The sequence below is a fragment of the Somniosus microcephalus genome, chromosome 8 (genome assembly GCF_052327205.1).
Source record: "Somniosus microcephalus isolate GS21.2 chromosome 8, FLI_Smic_1.0, whole genome shotgun sequence".
NCBI classification, from domain to species: domain Eukaryota; kingdom Metazoa; phylum Chordata; class Chondrichthyes; order Squaliformes; family Somniosidae; genus Somniosus; species Somniosus microcephalus.
Genome location: NC_140994.1, coordinates 56,115,284 through 56,136,486, shown reverse-complemented (window position 1 = coordinate 56,136,486; position 21,203 = coordinate 56,115,284). Strand labels below are relative to the sequence as shown.

General features: G+C 44.4%; 1 protein-coding gene across 2 annotated transcripts in view; it reads left to right on the top strand.

The window, feature by feature from the left end:
• cfap46 (cilia and flagella associated protein 46) overlaps window positions 1-21,203 on the top strand; it is a 575,305-nt gene that overhangs the window by 63,307 nt on the left and 490,795 nt on the right. Inside the window, exons 10-12 of one of the 2 annotated variants that reach the window (XM_085994743.1) lie at window positions 5,360-5,458; window positions 5,952-6,142; window positions 13,779-14,007. In XM_085994743.1, coding sequence (XP_085850869.1) covers window positions 5,360-5,458; window positions 5,952-6,142; window positions 13,779-14,007 — 519 coding nt within the window. Of the gene's footprint in view, window positions 1-5,359; window positions 5,459-5,951; window positions 6,143-11,630; window positions 14,008-21,203 lie in introns of those variants that run through there. The other variant, XM_085994742.1, reaches the window with a different exon arrangement.

The window sequence follows — 21,203 nt, the reverse complement described above, 5'->3', positions numbered from 1 at the left end:
AACAGGGTACTTTCTAAATGGTGAAAGGTTAAAAACAGTGGAGGTCCAAAGAGACTTGGGGGTCCAGGTACATAGATCATTAAAATGTCATGAACAGGTACAGAAAATAATCAAAAAGGCTAATGGGATGCTGGCCTATATATCTAGAGGACTAGAATACAAAGGGGGTAGAAGTTATGCTGCAGCTATACAAAACCCTGGTTAGACCACACCTGGAGTACTGTGAGCAGTTCTGGGCACCACGCCTTAGGAAGGATATATTGGCCTTGGAGGGAGTGCAGCGTAGGGTTACCAGAATGTTAGCTGGACTTCAAGGGTTAAGTTACGAGGAGAGATTACACAAATTAGGGTTGTATTCCCTAGAATTTAGAAGGTTAAGGGGTGATCTGATCGAAGTTGTCAGGATATTAAGGGGAACAGATAGTGTAGATAGAGAGAAACTATTTCCGCTGGTTGGGGATTCTAGGACTAGGGGGCATAGTCTAAAAATTAGAGCCAGACCTTTCAGGAGTGAAATTAGGAAACACTTCTACACACACAGGGTAGTAGAAGTTTGGAACTCTCTTTCGCAAATGGCAATTGATGCTAGATCAATTGTTAATTTTAAAATCGGAGATTGATAGCGTTTTGTTAACCAGAGGTATTAAGGGATATAGCCAAAGGCGGGAAAATGGATTTAGGTTGCAGATCAGCCATGATCTCATTGATTGGCGGAGTGGGTTCGAGGGGCTGAATGGCCTACTCCTGTTCCTTTTTCCTTATGAGCAATGTCTTTGGGTCTTCCCAGTCATGCATTGCTACATTATTAGAGAGATACAACTTTTAATGGTATAGAGGTATATGTATAGAAGCGGTAGAATATCCACAGGACTTGCGAGTGCTCTTGGTGGTGTTTCCTCCCATTACCCCAAACACACACAGATAGCATTGTCTCAAACATCCTACAAGTGTGTGTAGAAGGACGGTGCTATTTACGTTAATGTTAATGTTATTTGTACTGGACTCATGGGAGCTTGCAAGATCACATTTCGTTGTACTTGTGCATTGTACAATGACAATAAAGTTGAATTATTATTATTATTACTGTGCTCATCCTTCTTGTTCCTACAATCTATTTGCATTACTTTAATTTACTTCCTGGGAACCAAATAAATTGTCCAGTGTTTATTTGTAACATTGTCAGTGTCAGCTTGGTCGATTGGTAGATCTCTTGCCTCTGAGTCAGCAGGTTGTGTGTTCAAGCCCCTCTCCACAACTTCAGCAGACCATTTTGGGTGACATTTCATTGCAGTACTGAGGGAGTGCTGTATTGTCAGCTGAGATGGGCCTTCTGCATGTTCTGGTGGTACCATTTGCAGAGGAGCAGAGTTTTTCTGACATACTCCCGCTACCAACACCACCCAAAACCATGTTAACTGGTCATTCATCTGGTTGTGTGTGCTGTGTGCAAATTAGCTACCACACTTTGTGTCCTTAACAACAGTGACTACAATGCAAGTTGTTTTGTTTACATCAAATCAAAATAAACAAACTTTAAAGAATTAGTATTGGGCGTGCCCCATTAGACTTTTTTCTGCACCCTCCAGCTCAAAAATGTTTTGCACCATAACTTGCAGGAAGCGTGAACTGTTAATGGCATGGCGAGGGCAACGGGGCACCTGGGACCTTAGTTAGCAGCAGGACCAACAACAGAGAAGGAGGGTGAATTAGAGTCAAATTAGGTACAGAACTAAAGAGAGGGAAATAGATTGGATTATGAGAGAGAGAGAAACTTAACATTTTAAATTTGATATTTTAAAAATCTCTTAACAATTGACTACAAGCAAGAATGACCATTCTGGGACAGAGGTTGATTGGCATTGCATTAGCAATTAACATTATTAAAAAGGCACTAATGTCTTAATTACTAGAGTTAACTCTGTTTAACAACAGAAAATGCTGGAAAAACTCAGCAGGCCAGGCAACATCCGTGGAGAGAAATAGAGTCAACGTTTCAGGTCCAAACCCTTTGTCAAGACTGAAGAAGCACAGGAAATGATCAGATTAAAAGACCAGCTTAGGGGCTGGGAGATAACAAAAGAGAAGTGAAGAGACAATAAGAGGTATTCAAAACGAGACGAGATGGTGATAGGACTGGTGGAGATTAGGTGTGAAATGCGCTGGCAGAATGGGAGACAGCTGCCATATGGCAGAGAAAAAAAAAGGAAGTGGGGGAGGGCCAAAACAAAGGTGTGGATAAAAAATATAAGTAAAAATGCAATGGGGGCCGAGGTTATGATCTGAAATTGTTGAACTCGATATTGAGTCCGGAAGGCTGTAAAGTGCCTAATCGGAAGATGAGGTGCTGTTCCTCAAGCTTACGCTGAGCTTCCGTGGAACAATGCAAGAGCCCGAGTACGGTGAGGTCTGAGTGGGAATGGGGTGGTGAATTAAAATGACAGGCGACTGGAAGCTCAGGGTCATCCTTACGGACTGAACGGAGGTGTTCCGCAAAGTGGTTACCCAATCTGTGTTTGGTCTCCCCAGTGTACAGGAGACCACATCGTGAGCAGCGAATACAGTATACTAGATTGCAAGAAGTACAAGTAAATCGCTGTTTCACCTGGAAGGGGTGTTTGGGGCCCTGGACAGTGGGAAGGGGGGAGATATAAGGGTAGGTGTTGCATCTCCTACGCTTGCACGGGAAGGTGGCGGGCGAAGGGGAAGGGGTGCTGGGGGTGATAGAGGAGTGGACTAGGGTGTCTCGGAGGGAGCAGTCCCTACGGAATGCTGAAAGGGGAGGGGAGGGGAAGATGCGTTTGGTGGTGGGATCACGTTGGAGGTGGCGAAAATGGCGGAGGTTGATCCGTTGAATGTGAAGGCTGGTGGGGTGAAAGGTGAGGACAAGGAGAACCCTATCGTGGTTCCAGGAGGGAGGGGCAGGGGTGAGGGCAGAAGTGCAGGAGATAGAACGGACACGGTTGAGGGCCGTGTCAACCACGGTAGAGGGGAATCCTCGGTTGAGGAAAAAGGAAGACATGTCGGAAGCACTGGTGTGGAAGGTGGCATCATCGGAGCAGATGCGGCGGAGACGGAGAAACTGGGAGAATGGAATAGAGTCCTTACAGAAGGTGGGGTGGGAGGATGTGTAGTCCAGGTAGCTGTGGGAGTCAGTGGGCTTGTAGTGAATGTTGGTCAATAACCTATCACCAGAGATGGAGACGGAGAAGTCGAGGAAGGGAAGGAAAGAGTCGGAGATAGACCATGTGAAGGTGAGGGAAGGGTGGAAATTGGAGGCAACGTGAATGAAATTGTCTAGTTCAGGGTGAGAGCAGGAAATGGCACCGATACAGTCATCAATGTACCAGAAAAAGAGGTGAGGGAGGGGACCCGAGTAGGACTGGAACAAAGAATGTTCCACATAACCCACAAAAAGGCAGGCATAGCTAGGACCCATGTGGGTACCCATAGCAACACCTTTGATTTGGAGGAAATGAGTGGAGTCAAAGGAGAAGTTGTTCAATGTGAGAACAAGTTCAGCCAGGCGGAGGAGGGTGGTGGTGGATGGGGACTGTTTGGGCCTCTGTTCAAGGAAGAAGCGGAGTGCCCTCAGGCCATCCTGGTAGGGATGGAGGTGCAGAGGGATTGTACGTCCATGGTGAAAAGGAGGCGGTTAGGGCCAGGAAACTGTTAAAGTGGCGGAGGGCGTTCGAAGAGTCGCGGATGTAGTTGGGAAGAGACTGGACAAGGGGAGAAAAGATAGAGTTGAGATAGGAAGAGATAAGTTCTGTGGGGCAAGAACTGGCTCAAATGATGGGTCTACCAGGGCAGTCCTGTTTGTGGATCTTGGGAAGGAGGTAGAAGCGGGCTGTGCGGGGCTGGGGAATTATGAGGTTGGTGGCCGCGGGGGGGAAGATCTCCAGAGGAGATGAGGTCAGTGACAGTCTTGGAAACGATGGTTTGATGTTCGGTAGTGGGGTCATGGTCCAGGTGGAGGTAGGAGGAGGTGTCGGAGAGTTGGCGTTCAGCTTAAACTCTGTTTAATGGGCAAATCCAGCAAGTTCTTAAAAATAATGGGACGGCTAAGAGCGAGATGCTGTTTGAGAGAAACAAATGGCGGAGCAGCGTAAATTGACCAAGTTCTGGAGAGTCGCAACTCTCTAATTTGATGATTATTCCCTGAAGTTGCTGGTCGATTTGCACATTAATAATGGTGTGTATCGTGAACACACACTTATTTTTCCAGCAAGATCAGGCCCAATATGTCACAACAGCACTGAGTGGTTCAGACCGTACAATTAAGCATTAAAAAACGCACAGTCGCATGATTTATTTTTATAACATTGCATTGACTTTTCCACAGCTTCAAGGCAGGTATTCCTCTAAAATACCTTCAAGTATTCCACTTAGTTTGGTATAGGACTATAGGAACTTAGTAACAGGAGTAGGCCATTCTGCCCCTCAAGCTTCTTCCACCATTCAATGAGATCATTGTGAAATAACAGCTATATTGGGGGGGGGGGGGGGCAGAAAGAGAGAGTTCCAGATTTCCACTACCCTGCACGAAGAAGTGCTTCCTGTCATCACCCATGAACTTCCTATTTCTAATTTTAAGCTTATGCACCTTTATTCCAGACAGCTCCACCAGAGGAAATAGTTTCTCTATCTACCCTATCAAATCCTTTAATCATCTTAAACACTGCAATTATATCACCCCTTAATATTCTATACTCAACGGAATTCAAGCCTAGTCTATGCAACCTGGCCTCATAATTTTACCCTTTTCTATCTATAAAATGCAGTAATTCCTTTTTGAAACCATTTTAATTAATTGGGATGGAATTTGCTAGAGCGGTGTATTTTGGTGTAAAACTGCCGTAAATCAGTTACAGGTGAATTTCCTCGGAAATAATGGCACACCGCCAGTCATAGACCATAGTTAACTTAAAAATGTGCTCGGAAATTTCAGGTTGATTGTTTGAGTAAGCTCTGATTTCCTCAGCTTTAGTAACGTGAGCCAGTCAGTGAAAATCTTGTGCTCTTCTCTTTTTTTCCTCTTTTTTTTTCCCCCTCTTGTTTCTCTATTATAGTTTGGTTGATTTAATCTTTGGAAGGGTTTCCTGCACTGGTAATGAAACATGCATTTAGAATTTCTAAGTTGAAATCTTGCTTTGCAAAGTGAGTAACTTGCATTAAGTTAATTATATATTTTTGCTTGTTATTTTATCAAACCATTAGCTAGTTTAAAATAGACTGTTAACATCTTGTTAAAATAGGGGACAAAGGAATTTCATACAAACAAGTTAACATATTCATTTTGCGCAACATAATTTCAATTTAGCAGTGTAATATATGGCTGTGATCAATTTTGATTCTGCAGGATAAAGTAACAGCAATGGAAATTGAGTGCTTGGAAGCTGAACTCACAATACAGAGACTTGGAAATAAATCAGAAAAATGCACCAAGAGCTTTGTAGAGGTATTGTTGCCTACTTTGGTTTTCCAGCTTAATTTCTTTCTTTCCTGCATTATTCATATTGAAACTGGATCATTCTATTCATTAAATATCATACATTTAGAATAATGTAATGGTCAAAGATGCAGTTTATGGAATATGCATGCTTTCTACAAATGAGAATAAAACCTATTTTGGATCAGTTTTAAAAAGGGACTATTATAAAGTCATGTATGATAATAGAAACAATTCTAGAATGTTAATTTTTGGGTGTAATGTTCACAAACCTCTGGATCTGGTGTTTGAACATGCACTTATGCACTCTTTGCTCACTTAAATACAATTTGCGTTCAGAGTTTCTGCAGAGTGAATGATGAAACATTAATTTATATTTGGATGCAAGTTTAATTCCTTCATATCCATGTGGAAACTGCCACCACTTAGATTAAAACTTAGCCGTAAGTATTGTACGCTGAATTTTGCTGTTAATCTGTTTTTGCCATTTCCCTTTCCATAGCATTGCTTGAGAATAATTAAGCAAATCGATCAAGTTCTGCAGAATGCCATACGTGAGGGGAATGGGAATCTAATTCAGGTTGTATGTTTGACTCAGTGGAAACTTTGTCTACCTTTGCTTCAACCTAATTTACGCAAGAATGTGTATAAACAACTGCTCAATGTGGCAACAATTCTCAGTGATCTTGACAGGTAACTAGAATTTAAAGCTGTCTTTTTAAAAATCAATACCAAGTGCTTCTTAGCCAGGTGTAGGTTTCACTGGAGTGAAATGGATTGGGAATCGAGGTTCCACATCTCTGCCAACAAGGGGTAGTTGTGACCAGCAGCGGTTCCAGCAGAGTGGTGTGGGGGGGAGGGGGTGTGGTGGGGGGTGGGGAAGGAAATTAAGGTTAGAGCAGAGTTGCTGTCTGATTTTCCCCAATGTTTCCACTGTAACCCAATGTAAAATGTAGAGGAAAATCCACACCCATGTTTCTTTATTCCCCTTGGGTTGAAGAGTTTCAATATCATTGATATGTATTAGATTTGTCTTATTAAGTTAATGTGTGAATTTGGGGTAATTTAAAGGATGATTGTTCAGAATTTCCTGCAACGGTGGAATCGGTGATGTACATAAATTTCACCATTTTGTGCACCAATCTTGCTGTTGCAAACTCACTCAAAGTTCCTGGAATTGTAATTTAATTGTGCCGCAGAGAGTATAGCAGCAAATTAGAAGCGGTGCAACCAATGTCCAAATAAGTTTAGAGTTCCACCATTTACTTCATCTAAAACGCCCTGAAAGAGTTGAGGACTTTTTTCACAGAAATGGTCTAAAATCATTTTCATCTGTTTTTTGCTAAAACAAATATGAAACTAAGGAATTCCCAGGATGTAGGATTTTAGTGAAACTGTACTTTTATGGACCTTACTAAAACATGAAAAAAGGTTAGCTAAGCTTCAAAACAGCACAAATATAAGAATTGGCTGTACGAAACCTTTTCATTTATAACTGTCAGTGTTCTATCCTGCAAAAACTTTTGGTTATTTCTATTATATAAGTGTTTGTGGTACTTCTCTTTGCTGATCAACAGTGTCTAGATCAACCAGTTTATTTATTGATTACCTTTATTGTGGAGAATATTCGATAAGGTGCCACACAAGTTTGTTGCACAAGATTAGGGCTCATGGGTTGGGGTAATATATTAGCATGGATAGAGGATTGGCTAAAGGATAAAAAACAGACAGTAGGAATAAACGGGTCATTTTCAGTTTGGTAGGCTGTTATTAGTGGGGTGCCGCGAGGATCAGTGCTGGGGCCTCAGCTATTTACAATCTATATTAATGACTTAGATGAAGGGACTAAGTGTAATGTATCCAAGTTTGCTAACAGTACAAAGCTAGGTGGGAAAGGAAGCTGTGAGGAGGACAGTCTGCAAAGAGATGTAGCACCTGTGAATAGACGCTTGATCACTCAACCGGGAAACACCAAGACTGGTTCGATGAGAATGACCAGGAGATCCAGGAGCTAATAAACTGCAAGCGCAAGGCAACACCAACATAACTCGAGAGCAAGAAAGCAGCTCTACAGACGCCTGAAGGCCAAGGCCCAACAAAAAACTCGCGACCTAAAGAACAGATGGTGGGTGGAGAAAGCGCAGGAAATCCAGCTGCTAGCCAACAACCACGATGTGCGTGGATTATTTAGCGCTGTCAAGACCACCTACGGCCCAAGCACCCAAGGTCCTACCCCACTGCGGGCCAAGAACGGAGAGGTATTTATCAAGGACAGAGAGGCAGTCAGTACCGGCTGGAAGGATCACTTCAAAGATCTCCTTAACCGAGACTCTGTCTTTGACGCGCGTGTCCTCAACTCCATCCCGCAGCATGCTACCCGCCACCACCTCTGCACAACCCCAGCCTGGCATGAGGTTAAAAAGGCCATCCAACAACTGAAGAACAACAAGCCATCAGGAGCAGACGGATTCCCTGCCGAGGCACTAAAGCATGGCGGAGAAGCACTATTGGCGCGAATACATGAACCCATTTCTCTTATTTGGAAGGAGGAGAGCATGCCAGGAGATCTCAGAGATACCATAATCATGACCATCTTCAAGAAAGGTGACGAGTCCGATTGCGGTTATTACAGAGGAGTTTCCCTGCTGTCTGCCACAGGGAAAGTCATCGCAAGAATCCTCCTCAATCGCCTTCTCCCAGTGGCTGAAGAGCTCCTCCAATGCGGATTCCGCCCACGAAGGGGCACAATGAACATGATCTTCACCGTGCGTCAACTACAAGAGAAATGCAGGGAACAGCACCAACCACTGTACATGACCTTCTTTGACCTCACAAAGGCCTTCGACATGGTTAACTGTGAGGGATTATGGAGTGTCCTCTTCAAATTTGACTGCCCTCAAAAGTTTGTCACCATCCTCTGCCTGCTTCACGGCGACATACAAGCTGTGATGCTGACCAACGGATCCACCACAGACCCAATTCACATACGGACCGGGGTCAAGCAAGGCTGTGTCATTGCACCAACGCTCTTCTCGATCTTCCTTGCTGCAATGCTTCATCTCACCCTCAGTAAGCTCCCCGCTGGCGTGGAGCTAATCTACAGAACAAATGGGAAACTGTTCAACCTCCGTCGCCTCCAGTCCAGATCCAAGGTAGTCCCATCCTCTGTCATCGAATTACAGTATGCAGACGACGCTTGCATCAGCGCACACTCGGAGGTCGAACTCCAAACCATCGTCAACACCTTAACCGAAGCGTATGCAAGCATGGGCCTTACACTAACCATCCGTAAGACAAAGGTTCTCTACCAACCTGCCCCCACCACACAGTACTGCCCCCCGATTATCAAAATCAACGACGAGGCCTTGGATAACGTGGACCACTTTCCATACCTCAGGAGCCTACTTTCAACAAGGGCAGACGTCGATGACGAAGTCCAACACCGCCTTCAGTGTGCCAGTGCAGCCTTTGGTCGCCTGAGGAAGAGTGTTTGAAGACCAGGTCCTCAAACCCGGCACTAAGCTCATGGTGTACAGAACAGTAGTGATACCTGCCCTCCTGTATGCTTCAGAGACATGGACCATGTACAGCAGGCACCTCAAAGCACTGGAGAGGTACCACCAATGCTGCCTCCGCAAGATCCTGCAAATCCATTTGCAGGATAGGTGCACCAATGTCAGTGTTCTTGCTCAGGCCAACATCCCCAGCATCGAAGCTCTGACCACGCTCGATCAGCTCCGATGGACGGGCCACATCGTCCGCATGCCCGGTAAGAGACTCCCAAAATAAGCGCTCTACTCTGAGCTCCGACATGGCAAGAGAGCCTCAGGTGGGCAGAGGAAACGCTTCAAGGACACCCTCAAAGCCTCCTTGAAAAAGTGTAACATCCCCACCGACACCTGGGAATCCCTGGCCCAAGACCGCACAAATTGGAGGAGAAGCAACCGGGAAGGCGCCAAACACCTCGAGTCTCTTCGCCGGGAGCAAGCGGAAGCCAAGCGCAAACAGCGGAAGGAGTGCACGTCAACCCAAGCACCCCACCCACCCATTCCTTCAACCACCGTCTGCCCTACCTGTGACAGAGACTGTAGGTCCCGCATTGGGCTCATCAGTCACCTGAGAACTCATTTTTAGTGTGGAAGCAAGTGATCCTCGGTTCCAAGGGACTGCTTAAGAATAGACAGGTTAAGTTAGTGGGCAAGAAGGTGGCAGATGGATTATAATGTGGGGAAATGGGAGGTTATTTACTTTGGTAGGAAGAATAGAAAAACAGAATATTTTTTAAATGATGAGAAACTATTAAATAGCAAAATACTGCGGATGCTGGGAATCTGAAATAACAGAAAACGCTGGAAAAACTCAGCAGCCCAGGCAGCATCCGTGGAGAGAGAAACAGAGTTAACGTTTCAGGTCTGGGACCCTTCATCAGAACTGGAAAAAGCTGGAGATGTAACATATTAAGCAGGTGCAGAGGGGGGAGGAATTGAAGGAATAATCTGTGCTTTTGTGAGAGGCAGGAAAGATAAAATGTTGCAAATGGGAATGGCAAAATCATACAGCATGAAAAATGGGGGCAGGGGTTATAGTTTGAAATTGTTGAACTCAATGTTGAGTCCAGAGGGTTGTAAAGTGCCTAATCGAAAGATGAGGTGTTGTTCCTCGAGCTTACGTTGAGCTGCATTGGAACAAAGTAATATGCCGAGGACAGAGCGATCAGAGTGGGAGTGAAGCGGTGAATTAAAGTGACAGGCGACCGGAAGCTCAGGCAGGATCACCCTTACGGACTGAACGGAGGTGTTCCGCAAAGCGGTCGCTCAATCTGCGTTTTGTCTCCCCAATGTAGAGGAGACTGCATCGTGAGCAGCGAATACAGTATACTAAATTGCAAGAAGTACAAGTAAATCACTGTTTCACCTGGAAAGGGTGTTTGGGGCCCTGGACAGTGGGAAGGGAGGAGGTTAAAGGGCATGTGTTGTATCTCCTGTGCTTGCATGGGAAGGTGCCGGGCAAAAGGGAAGGGCTGTTAAGGGTGATTGAGGATTGGACCAGGGTGTCGCGGAGGGAGCGGTCCCTTCGGAATGCTGAAAGTGGAGGTGAGGGGAAGATGCGTTTGGTGGTGGGATCACGTTGGAGGTGGCGGAAATGGTGGAGGATGATCCGTTGAATGTGGAGGCTGGTGGGGTGAAAGGTGAGGACAAGGGGAACCCTATCTTGGTTCTGGGAGGGAGGGGAAGGGGTGAGAGCAGAAGTGCGGGAAATGGAACGGACACGGTCAAGGGCCGTGTCAACCACAGTAGAGGGGAATCCTCGGTTGAGGAAAAGGGAAGACGTCAGAAGCACTGGTATGGAAGGTGACATCGTCAGAACAGATGCGGTGGAGACAGAGAAACTGGGAGAATGGAATAGAGTCCTTACAGGAAGCGGGGTGGGAGGAAGTGTAGTCCAGGTAGCTGTGGGAGTCAGTGGGCTTGTAGTGGATCTTTGTAGAAAGCCGATCGCCAGAAATGGAGACGGAGAAGTCAAGGAAGGGAAGGGAAGAGAAGAGTCGGAGATGGACCATGTGAAGGTGAGGGAAGGGTTGAAATTGGAAGTAAAGTGAATGAACTTATCTAGTTCAGGGCGAGAGCAGGAAACGGCATCGATACAGTCATCGATGTACCGGAAAAAGAGGTGAGGGAGGGGACCGGAGTAGGACTGGAACAAAGAATATTCCACATATCCCATGAAAAGACAGGCATAGCTAGGGCCCATGCGGGTTCCCATAGCAACACCTTTAATTTGGAGGAAGTGAGTGGAGTCAAAGGAGAAGTTGCTCAATGTGAGAACAAGTTCAGCCAAGCGGAGGAGGGTGGTGATGGATGGGGACTGCACCTCATCTTTCGATTAGGCACTTTACAGTCCTCTGGACTCAACATTTAGTTCAACAATTTCAAACTATAACCCCTGCCCCCATTTTTCATGCTGTATGATTTTGCCATTTCCATTTGAAACATTTCATCTTTCCTGCCTCTTAGAAAAGCACAGATTGTTCCTTCAATTCCTCCCCCCCCCCTCCCCCCCGTCTCTGCACCTGCTTAATATCTGTTACATCTCCAGCTTTTTCCAGTTCTGATGAAGGGTCCCAGACCTGAAACGTTAACTCTGTTTCTCTCTCCATGGATGCTGCCTGGCCTGCTGAGTTTTTCCAGCTTTTTCTGTTGTTATTTGAGAAACTATTACATGTTGGTGTTCAGAGGGATTTAGGTGTCCTTGTACATGAAACACAGAAAGTTAACATGCAGGTACAGCAAGCAATTAGAAAAGCAAATGGTATGTTGGCCTTTATTGCAAGGGGCTTGGAGTACAAGAGTAAGGAGATCTTGCTGCAATTGTACAGGGCTTTGGTGAGACTACCCCTGGAGTACTGTGTAGAGTTTTGGTATCCATACCAAAGGAAGAATATATTTGCCTTAGAGGGGGTGCAATGAAGGTTCACTATATTCATTCCTGGATGCGGGGATTGTCCTGTAAGGAGAGATGGAGTAGAATGGGTCCATACTCTTCGGTTTAGAAGAATGCGAGGTGATCTCATTGAAACACAAGATTCTGAGGGGGCTTGACAGGATAGATGCTGAGAGACTGTGTCCCTTGGCTGGAGAGGCTAGAACTTGGGGCCATAGTCTCAGGATAAGTGGTCAGCCATTTAGAACTTAAATGAGGAGAAATTTCTTCACTCAGAAGGTTGTGAATCTATATAATTCTCTATCCCAAAGGCTTTGGATGCACAGTCATTGTGTATTCAAGGCGGAGACAGATAGATTTTTTCACTCCACAGGAATCAAGGGAGATGGGGATCAGGTGGGAAAGTGGAGTTGAGGTCGAAGATCAGCCATGATCTTACTGAATGTTGGAGCAGGCTCAAGGTGCCATATGGCCTACTCCTGCTCCTATTTCTTATGTTCTTATTGCTAAATATACAAAGGCATTACTACCTGCGCAGACGTTTTTGCAAAAAAGGTGGTGAAACAAAAATGCATCTAGTACATTTATATAACAATGGATGGATGATGAGGATATATTAAAATATGTATGGGCTATTGCAAATTGTTTTTGCATGATACTTTCATGCATAGCTGCAACACCTTGGTCCAATAGGATACTCACAGCTCTGCAATTCATCCATGTGCCATTGTTATCCGATATACAGCTTTTATGAGTACACTTAAATTTCTAATAAGCCTTGTATAAGTTATTACTGGGAATAGTCTCTTTGGCTGCTTCTAAGGCTGAGGGAAATAAATTATTGGAGTAGGATTCAGAACAGAATGGCCAAAATCAGAAAGAGCACTTTTTTTTAACAAAAAATAGTGTTTCTTTTTAAAAGAGATTGAATTCTCTTAACAGAATCTGTTTCACTGGGAAAAAGAGGCAAACATTAAGAGAACTCAGTTTAACAAAAAACAACTTTGTTTCAATCAACTGATGATCCCTACAGGGTTCCACCTACAGCCCTGGCTAATTGAAATGTTACAGCACAAGCCACATTTTAAATGCATTCATTAAATTGTAACAATAATAAAATGGTGACGAATGTACACAGTAATGAAATGCCTAAAATTCTCCCAGCCAGTAGCAGAAGTAGATTCCTGCAATTTTACTTGAGAAGTATTAAATTGAACTGCTGATGGATCCCTTCCATCCATCAAGCATGCCACTCCTAGGTCACCAAGGACCCACCGGCATCATTATTTTACAGTCTAAATGACAGGGGCTATAAAAGTAGCCTTAATTCAGGACATTTGCGATTGCCATTGATTTTAATGGCAGGCAGAGCGTTGATACTTAACTTCTTACTATTTTGGCAAGGATAACAGCAGAGCAGCACAAACGTCCCAGAATGTTATGGTGTGGCGAAAGTAATAGGTCACTTACAGCACAATTTCCTCTTTCTTTTGCACTGCTAAACGGGCCCTACAATGTAGGTGCGCCATTACAATGGCACACGTCTCCAGGAAATAATTAGTAACATGAAACTTGTAGGTACCCAAATATATTTTCATATTTATTTTTCAGGCTCTGTAGAGTCTAGAATAGTGAAATCTATTAATGTATTTGCATAAGATAGTAAAGGAATAATTTTGATTGGAATATTTTCTGACTGCAGTTTGCATGACACTGATTATTTGAGGAATTTTACTACCAAATCCCAGATGCTTGACCATTGACACGGTGTTATAAGTGTGTGCTCTTCTGTCATTTGGCAGACTAAAATTCCCAATTCAAAAATTGTTCTGTTTTGTTACGTTATGTTGCATTTTCAAAACTGACTGTCCTCTTTAAATTGTTTTAGTTTGTTGATTCAGCTGCGCTGCCAAATTCATATAGAAATAGCTCAGATTGAAGAAGATGGGAATCGGATAGACATTGCCATGGAGCATCTTAAAAAAGCACTCATTCTAAGTACTAAAGGACCATACAAAAAATATATTCAACAAACACTGCACCGTTTGCATCTGTATTCATCGCTTTATAAATCTCCAAAACTCTCAGAGGATCAAGCAATCAAGATTATTGAACAGGTAAAATGCAGAGTAGATTGAGAAATGTATTGAAAACATCATCCAGAATGAACATTTTTCATTAGAGATAGAGACCAAAAATATTGTGTTTTATTACAGGATGTGATGTGTTCTAATTACATTTTCAAACTATAGGCATAAATAAATCCATGTTGCAAATAAATGCACAAGTATATTACCATCAGATGGATCAATATAGATCACAATATAGATTCATAAGTCCCTATTTTAAACTGTCTGGAGCCGTGCGGTTGGGGGTTAGGCAGAAGGCAAATTGTCTGACCCACCACAGCACAAGCCCAGGGATATTTTAATGCCTGGGACTCATCTGCATAGACTACAACAGTTTCCTGCTTTAACCTGGCAGGAAGTGCTAGCCAGGTCACTGGTGGCACAAGGTTTCTTTGTGGGACATGGAAGAGTACTCTTGCTCCTCTTGGCCCATAAGGAAACCAAAAAAAAACCTCTGTTCTAGGCCTCTTTTGGCCAGGGTTCCTCTTGTTGCCTCTTTTTGAAACTATGATGCCTAGAGTGTACCACAACAATCCATGTAACATGACAACAGGCAGAAAATTTATAAACAGCCATGTGGTGTGACACAAAATACATCAGCCCGAATTTTTGGGGCCGATGACTGTATATACACAAGTGTACGTCATCGTAAGCCCTCAGAATGGCCCCGCAAGTTCCGAGTTTCCACATGCACTGAACGAAAATCCAGAACTTGTGATCAGTCAAGGTTTGCCTGGTAAAAGCAGCTGAAGGGCCTGCTTTTACCAGCGTAAGGGTTAAAATAAATGATAAATTAATTTTTTTTTAAATGATTAAAACATACAAAAAACATTTAAAATTAGTTTATGTAAATTTTGGCCTAGATTAAAATGTTTAAAATTATTTTTCAATAATGTTTTTATTTTAAATGCTTAATTAAAAGAATTCATTTTGAACCTAGGAACATTTTTATTTCAGTTGTGTTAATTATTTATTTGGGGATTTCTCATTAAGCTTATGGGGATTCTGTTCTGGAATCCCCATAAGCTTATGAGGAATCCTCTTTCTAATTGGTTGACCTGGTCCACGTGATCCCAGAGACACTTCCGACTGCCTGCATCCCTGGGATACAGGTGTATGCCTGCAGCCCCAGGACTTGAAGATTCCGAAGCCCAGGAGCCAGCAGGTACATTTGTATTTTTTTTTTCGGGTCGGAGGCATACTCCGGAGGTACGCCTTCGACCGCAAATTTTGGCCCATTATTTTAGGCAATTAAAGCCATTGTGTAACAATTCTGACCCAAAGCTATTGCTTCAGTTGAGGGCTTTTTATGTAACTAAGGGTGACAAGAGGAGATGGTTCGGGTATAGTCGAGGTACATTCCCACGAGGAGGAAGGTAGGGCAACCAAAGTCCGAGCTCCCTGGATGACGAAAGAGATAGAGAGTAAGATGAAGCAGAAAAAAAAGTGAGTATGACAGATGCCAGGTTGAGAATCTGGCTGAATATTGGAAGTTCAGAGAGGAAGTGAAAAAGATGATAAGAGGGGCAAAGAGAAAGTATGAGAATAGATTGGCAGCTGACATAAAATGGAATGCAAATGTCTTCTATAGGCATATAAATAGTAAACAGGTAATAAGAGGAGGGGTGGGCCCATTAGGGACCAAAAAGGAGACCTACGCATGGAGGCACAGGGCATGGCTGAGGTACTAAATGAGTACATTGCATCGGTCTTCACCAAGGAAGAAAATGTTGCCACAGTCATAATGAAAGAGGAGGTAGTGGAGATACTGGATGAGATAAAAATTGATAAAGGAGGTACTAGAAAGGCTGTCTGTACTTAAGTTATTAAATCACTAGGGGATGCATCCTAGGATGCTGAGGGAAGTTAAGGAGGAAATCGCAGAGGTACTGGCCATAATGTTCCAATCCTCCTTTGATACGGGGGTGGTGCCAGAGGACTGGAGAATTACAAATGTTACACTCCAAAAAAAAGGGTGCAAGGATAAAACCAGCAACGGCAGGCCAGTCAGGTTAACCTCTGTAGTGGGGAAGCTTTTAGAAATGATAATCAGAGACAAAGTTAACAGTCACTTGGACAAGTGTGGATTAATTAAAGAAAGCCAGCACAGATTTGTTAAAGGCAAATAGTGTTTAAGTAACTTGATTGAGTTTCTGGATGAGGTAACAGAGAGGGTTGATGAGGGCAGTGCGGTTGACATGGTGCACATAGACTTCCAAAAGGCATTTGATAAAGTGCCACATAATAGGCTTCCCAGCAAAGTTGAAGCCCATGGAATAAAAGTGACAGTGGTAGCATGGATACGAAATTGGCTAAGTGACAGGAAACAGAATAGTGGTGAACAGTAGTTTTTTGGATTGGAGGAAGGTATACAGTGGTGCTCCCCGGGGTCGGTACAAGGACCACTGCTTTTCTTGATATATATATTAATGACTTGGACTTGGATGCACAGGGCACAATTTCAAAATTTGCAGACAACACAACTTGGAAATATAGTGAACAGTGAGGAGGACAGTGATAGACTTCAAGAAGTCATAGACAGGCTGGTGGAATGGGCAGACAAGTGGCAGATGAAATTTAACACAGATGTGTGCGAAGTAATATATTTTGGTAGGAAGAACGAGGAGAGGCAATATTAACTAAAGGGAACAATCCTAAAGTGGGTGCATGAACAGAGAGACCTGGGGGTATATGTGCACAAATCGTTGAAGGTGGCAGGGCAAGTTGAGAAAGTGGTTAAAAAAGAATAAAACACTGGTTCGGCCTCAACGGGAGTATTGTGTCCAATTCTGGGCACCGCACTTTAGGAAGGATGTGAAGGCCTTAGAGAGGGTGCAGAAAAGATTTAAGAGAATGATTCCAGGGATGAGGGACTTCAGTTACATGGATAGACTGGAGAAGCTGGGGTTGTTCTCCTTAGAGCAGAGAAGTTTGAGAGGAGATTTGATAGAGGTGTTCAAAATCATGATGGGTCTAGACAGTAGATAGAGAGAAAGTGTTCCCATTGGCAGAAGGGTCGAGAACCAGAGGACACAGATTTAAGGTGGTTGGCAGAAGAACCAAAGGCGACATGAGGAAAAACTTTATGCAATGAGTGGTTAGGATCTTGAATTCACTACCTGAAAGGGTGGTGGAGGCAGACTCAATCGTGGTTTTCAAAAGGGAATTGGATAAGTACTTGAAAGAAAACATTTGCAGGGTTACAGGGAAAGGGCGGGGGAGTGGGACTAGCTGAAATCCTCTTGCAGAGAGCCGGCATGGGCTCAACTGGCTGAATGGCCTCCTTCTGTGCTGTAACCACACTATGGCCCCGATTTTCGGCTTGTGTGGGGAATGGTCGGATTTCCCCGAATGTGGGGTTTCTGACACACATAAAAAAGTGTCAGCCAGCTCCACGCAATTTTCCCTCAAGTGGCCAATTAATTCCCAGCATGTGGGAAGCCTTGCTAATTGTCCAATTCGAGTCAGAAATCCCCACACTATGATGTCATCATTCATGGTGCTTTCAAAGTGTCCAGCAAGCTTCTCCACCTCTGCAGGCTTCTCAACCACTCTTGCACAATGGCAGAGGAGCCTGCGCCAGCCGCTGCCAGCGGCAGAGGCCGAGCTGCCTTCAAATTCGCCGAGGCTTCACTGCAGGCATTATTGGATGGGGTTAGGGCCCACAGGGAGGTCCTCTTCCCTAGGTCAGGGAGGAAGAGGCCTCCCACTGAGACCAATGCTGCATGGATGCAGGTGTCAGCAGATGCCAACTCGCTGGGAGTCACCAGAAGAACCTTGGCATTACATCTCTAACTCCTTCCTTTACTCCCCCACAGTACCATCCAGAGCCCCCGCCCTCACTGTGGAGGAGGAAGAGGCTGTGCAGCCAGACTCCTCAGAGGAAACTCCAACCTCTGAGGGCGCAGCATCAGCAGAAGTAAGCGCACCCAGCACCAGCGCAGACACTCACACCTCGGGGGGACCTTCGGGGCATAGAGTAGTGTTGTCACCTGGTGTTTCACATCTCACAAGTGAGCCTCAGCAGATTCTGGAGACAGGGACAGCAGTGGAGAGTCCTCGTCAGAGGGCGCAGGACTCTGCCAGCTCAGCTCAGCTGTGCTGCATGACGACCCTCTGCCTCTGGGTCCATCCGCAAGAGAAGAGGTGATGGATCTCCATGCACAGATGCATGAGTCTCTGGCAGGTTTTGTCTCCAGGGTCGCTGCGAGTGCTGAGCAAATGGAGGAGTCCATAGCGACCATGAGCAGAGCCTTTGTGGAGTCATTGGCGCATGAACGCATCACCATGGAAAGGTTGGCAACCTCCATGCAGGAGATAACTCGCCAGGGTACGGAAAACATGGTGAGTGCTCATAAGAGAATGACATCTCTTGAGCAGCATTGGCCAACTGTTGAACAGAGAAACCAGATCTTCATGGAAGTCCTTCTGAGTAGGACTGCCAGTGCAGAAACGGGTCTCACTGGCCCCCTAAAGCGCAGAAAGGTGCTCTCAAGCCACTTCCAAGTGCTGGCCCCTTCTGGCCTGTGCAACTTCAGGTGAGTGAGCAGCAGCCTGGTGCTCATCCTGCTGTTCCTGGTTCTGCTGCTGCCGCCTCTGCTGTTGGAGATCCTCTAATGCCAGGAAGGGAACGTCCCAAAGGCCTCCCATGCTTCTGGCAGATGCCTCCGTTGAGGGGGCGCTGAGTTAGGGTGGTGAGAGTGGCTTCCCAGGAGCTCACACTGGAGAAGGATGAGCAACCTGGCCACAGCACCGTGGTATAGGGGGCCATTCAAGTGGAGGGAGTAAAAAGAAATGTTGTAGTGGTAGGGGATAGTATCATTAGGGGGATAGATAGGGTTCTCTGCAGTCAAGAGCGGGAGTCCCGAAGGCTGTGTTGCCTGCCCGGTGCCAGGGTTAAGGACATCTCTTCTGGGCTGGAAAGAAACTTGGAGTGGGAGGGGGAGGATCCAGTTGTCGTGGTCCATGTTGGTACAAACAACATAGATAGGACAAGGAAGAAAGTTCTGTTAAAGGAGTATGAGCAGCTAGGGGTCAAATTAAAAAACAGGACCTCAAGGGTAATAATCTCTGGGTTATTACCTGAGCCACGAGCGAATTTGGCTAGGATAAATAAAATTAAAGAGTTAAATGCGTGGCTCAAAGACTGGTGTGGGAGAAATGGGTTTTGCTTCTTGGGACACTGGCACCAGTACTGGGACAGGAGGGAGCTGTTCCGTTGGGACGGACTCCACTTGGCCAGTGCTGGGACTAGAGTCCTGGCGAATCATATAACTAGGGCTGTAGAGAGGGCCTTAAACTAATTAGCGGGGGGGAGGTTTCTAGAGAGCAAATAACAGAAATGACAACGGAGAAGGTCATAGACTTAGGTAGCAGTGGGGAAATTAAAAAAACAGAACTTGTCAGGAAGGGACAGAAGTTATGGAGTAAAAGGTAAAGTAGTAAAAGGGGAAAAAACAGGAACTAAGTGTCACAAAACATATTTGAAAGTTCTTTATCTGAATGCACGTAGCATTCGTAACAAAATGAATGAGTTAACGGCACAAATAACTACATATGGGTATGATCTTGTAGCCATTACAGAAACATGGCTGCAGGGTGACCATGACTGGGAATTAAACATACCAGGTTATTTAACAATCAGGAAGGACAGGCAGGAAGGGAGGGGAGGTGGGGTGGCTATGTTAATAAAGGAAGGAATCACTATAATACAGAGAAATGATATTGGGTCAAAGGAGCAGGATAGTGAAACAGTTTGGGTAGAGATAAGGAATAATAAGGGGAAAAAAACACTAGTGGGCGTAGTCTATAGGCCTCCGAACAGTTGCAACTCTGTTGGACGGAGTATTAATCAGGAAATAGTTGAGGCTTGTAATAAGGGAACAGCTATAATTATGAGGAATTTTAACTATAATATTAACTGGACAAATCAAATTGGGCAGAGCAGCCTTGAGGATGAGTTCATTGAGTGTATTAGGGATGGGTTTCTTGAGCAGTATGTAACTGAACCGACCAGGGGGCAAGCAACCTTAGATCTGGTCCTGTGTAACGAGACAGGATTAATTAAAATGTCCTAGTAAAGGATCCCCTTGGAATGAGTGACCATAACATGGTTGAATTTGATATTCAAGTAGAGGGTGAGAAGGTTGGATCTCAAACAAGCGTGCTGAGCTTGAATAAAGGAGACTATGAAGGTATGAGAGCGGAATTGATTAGAGTGGACTTGGAAAATAGATTAAAGGGTAAGACGGTACATGATCAGTGGTGTACATTTAAGGAGTTATTTTACAACTTCCAAAAAATATATATTCCACTGAGGAAAAAAGGGTGTAAAAGAAAAGATAGCCATCCGTGGCTAAGTAAAGTAATTAAGGATAGTATCCGACTAAAAACAAGGGCATATAAGGTAGCCAAATCTAGTGGGAGGATAGAAGATTGGGAAGTCTTTAAAAGACAGCAAAAAATAACTAAACGATTGATTAAGAAAGGGAAGATAGATTATGAAAGTAAATTAGCAAAAAATATAAAAACGGATAGCAAAAGTTTCTATAGTTATATAAAAAGAAAAAGGGTGGCTAAAGTAAATGTTGATCCCTTAGAGGATGAGACTGGGAAATTAATGGTGGGAAACATGGAGATGGCAGAAACGCTGAACAAATATTTTGTATCAGTCTTTACAGTAGAGGACACTAAGAATATCCCAACACTGGACAAACAGGGGGCTCTAGGGGGAGAGGAGCTAAATACGATTAAAATCACTAAGGAAGTGGTACTTGGTAAAATAATGGGACTTAAGCCGGATAAATCCCCTGGACCTGATGGCTTACATCCTAGGGTCTTGAGGGAAGTGGCGGTAGGGAATGTGGATGCATTGGTAATAATTTTCCAAAACTCCCTGGACTCAGCAAAGGTCCCGGCAGATTGGAAAACTGCTAATGTAACACCCTTATTTAAAAAGGATAGTAGGCAGAGGGCTGGAAACTATAGACCTGTTAGCCTAACATCTGTGGTTGGTAAAATGTTAGAGTCCATTATTAAGGAGACAGTAACGGGACATTTGGATAAACATAATTTAATAGGACAAACTCAGCATGGTTTCATGAAGGGGAAGTCATGTTTGACAAATTTGCTTGAGTTCTTTGAGGAAGTAACATACAGGGTGGATAAAGGAGAACCAGTGGACG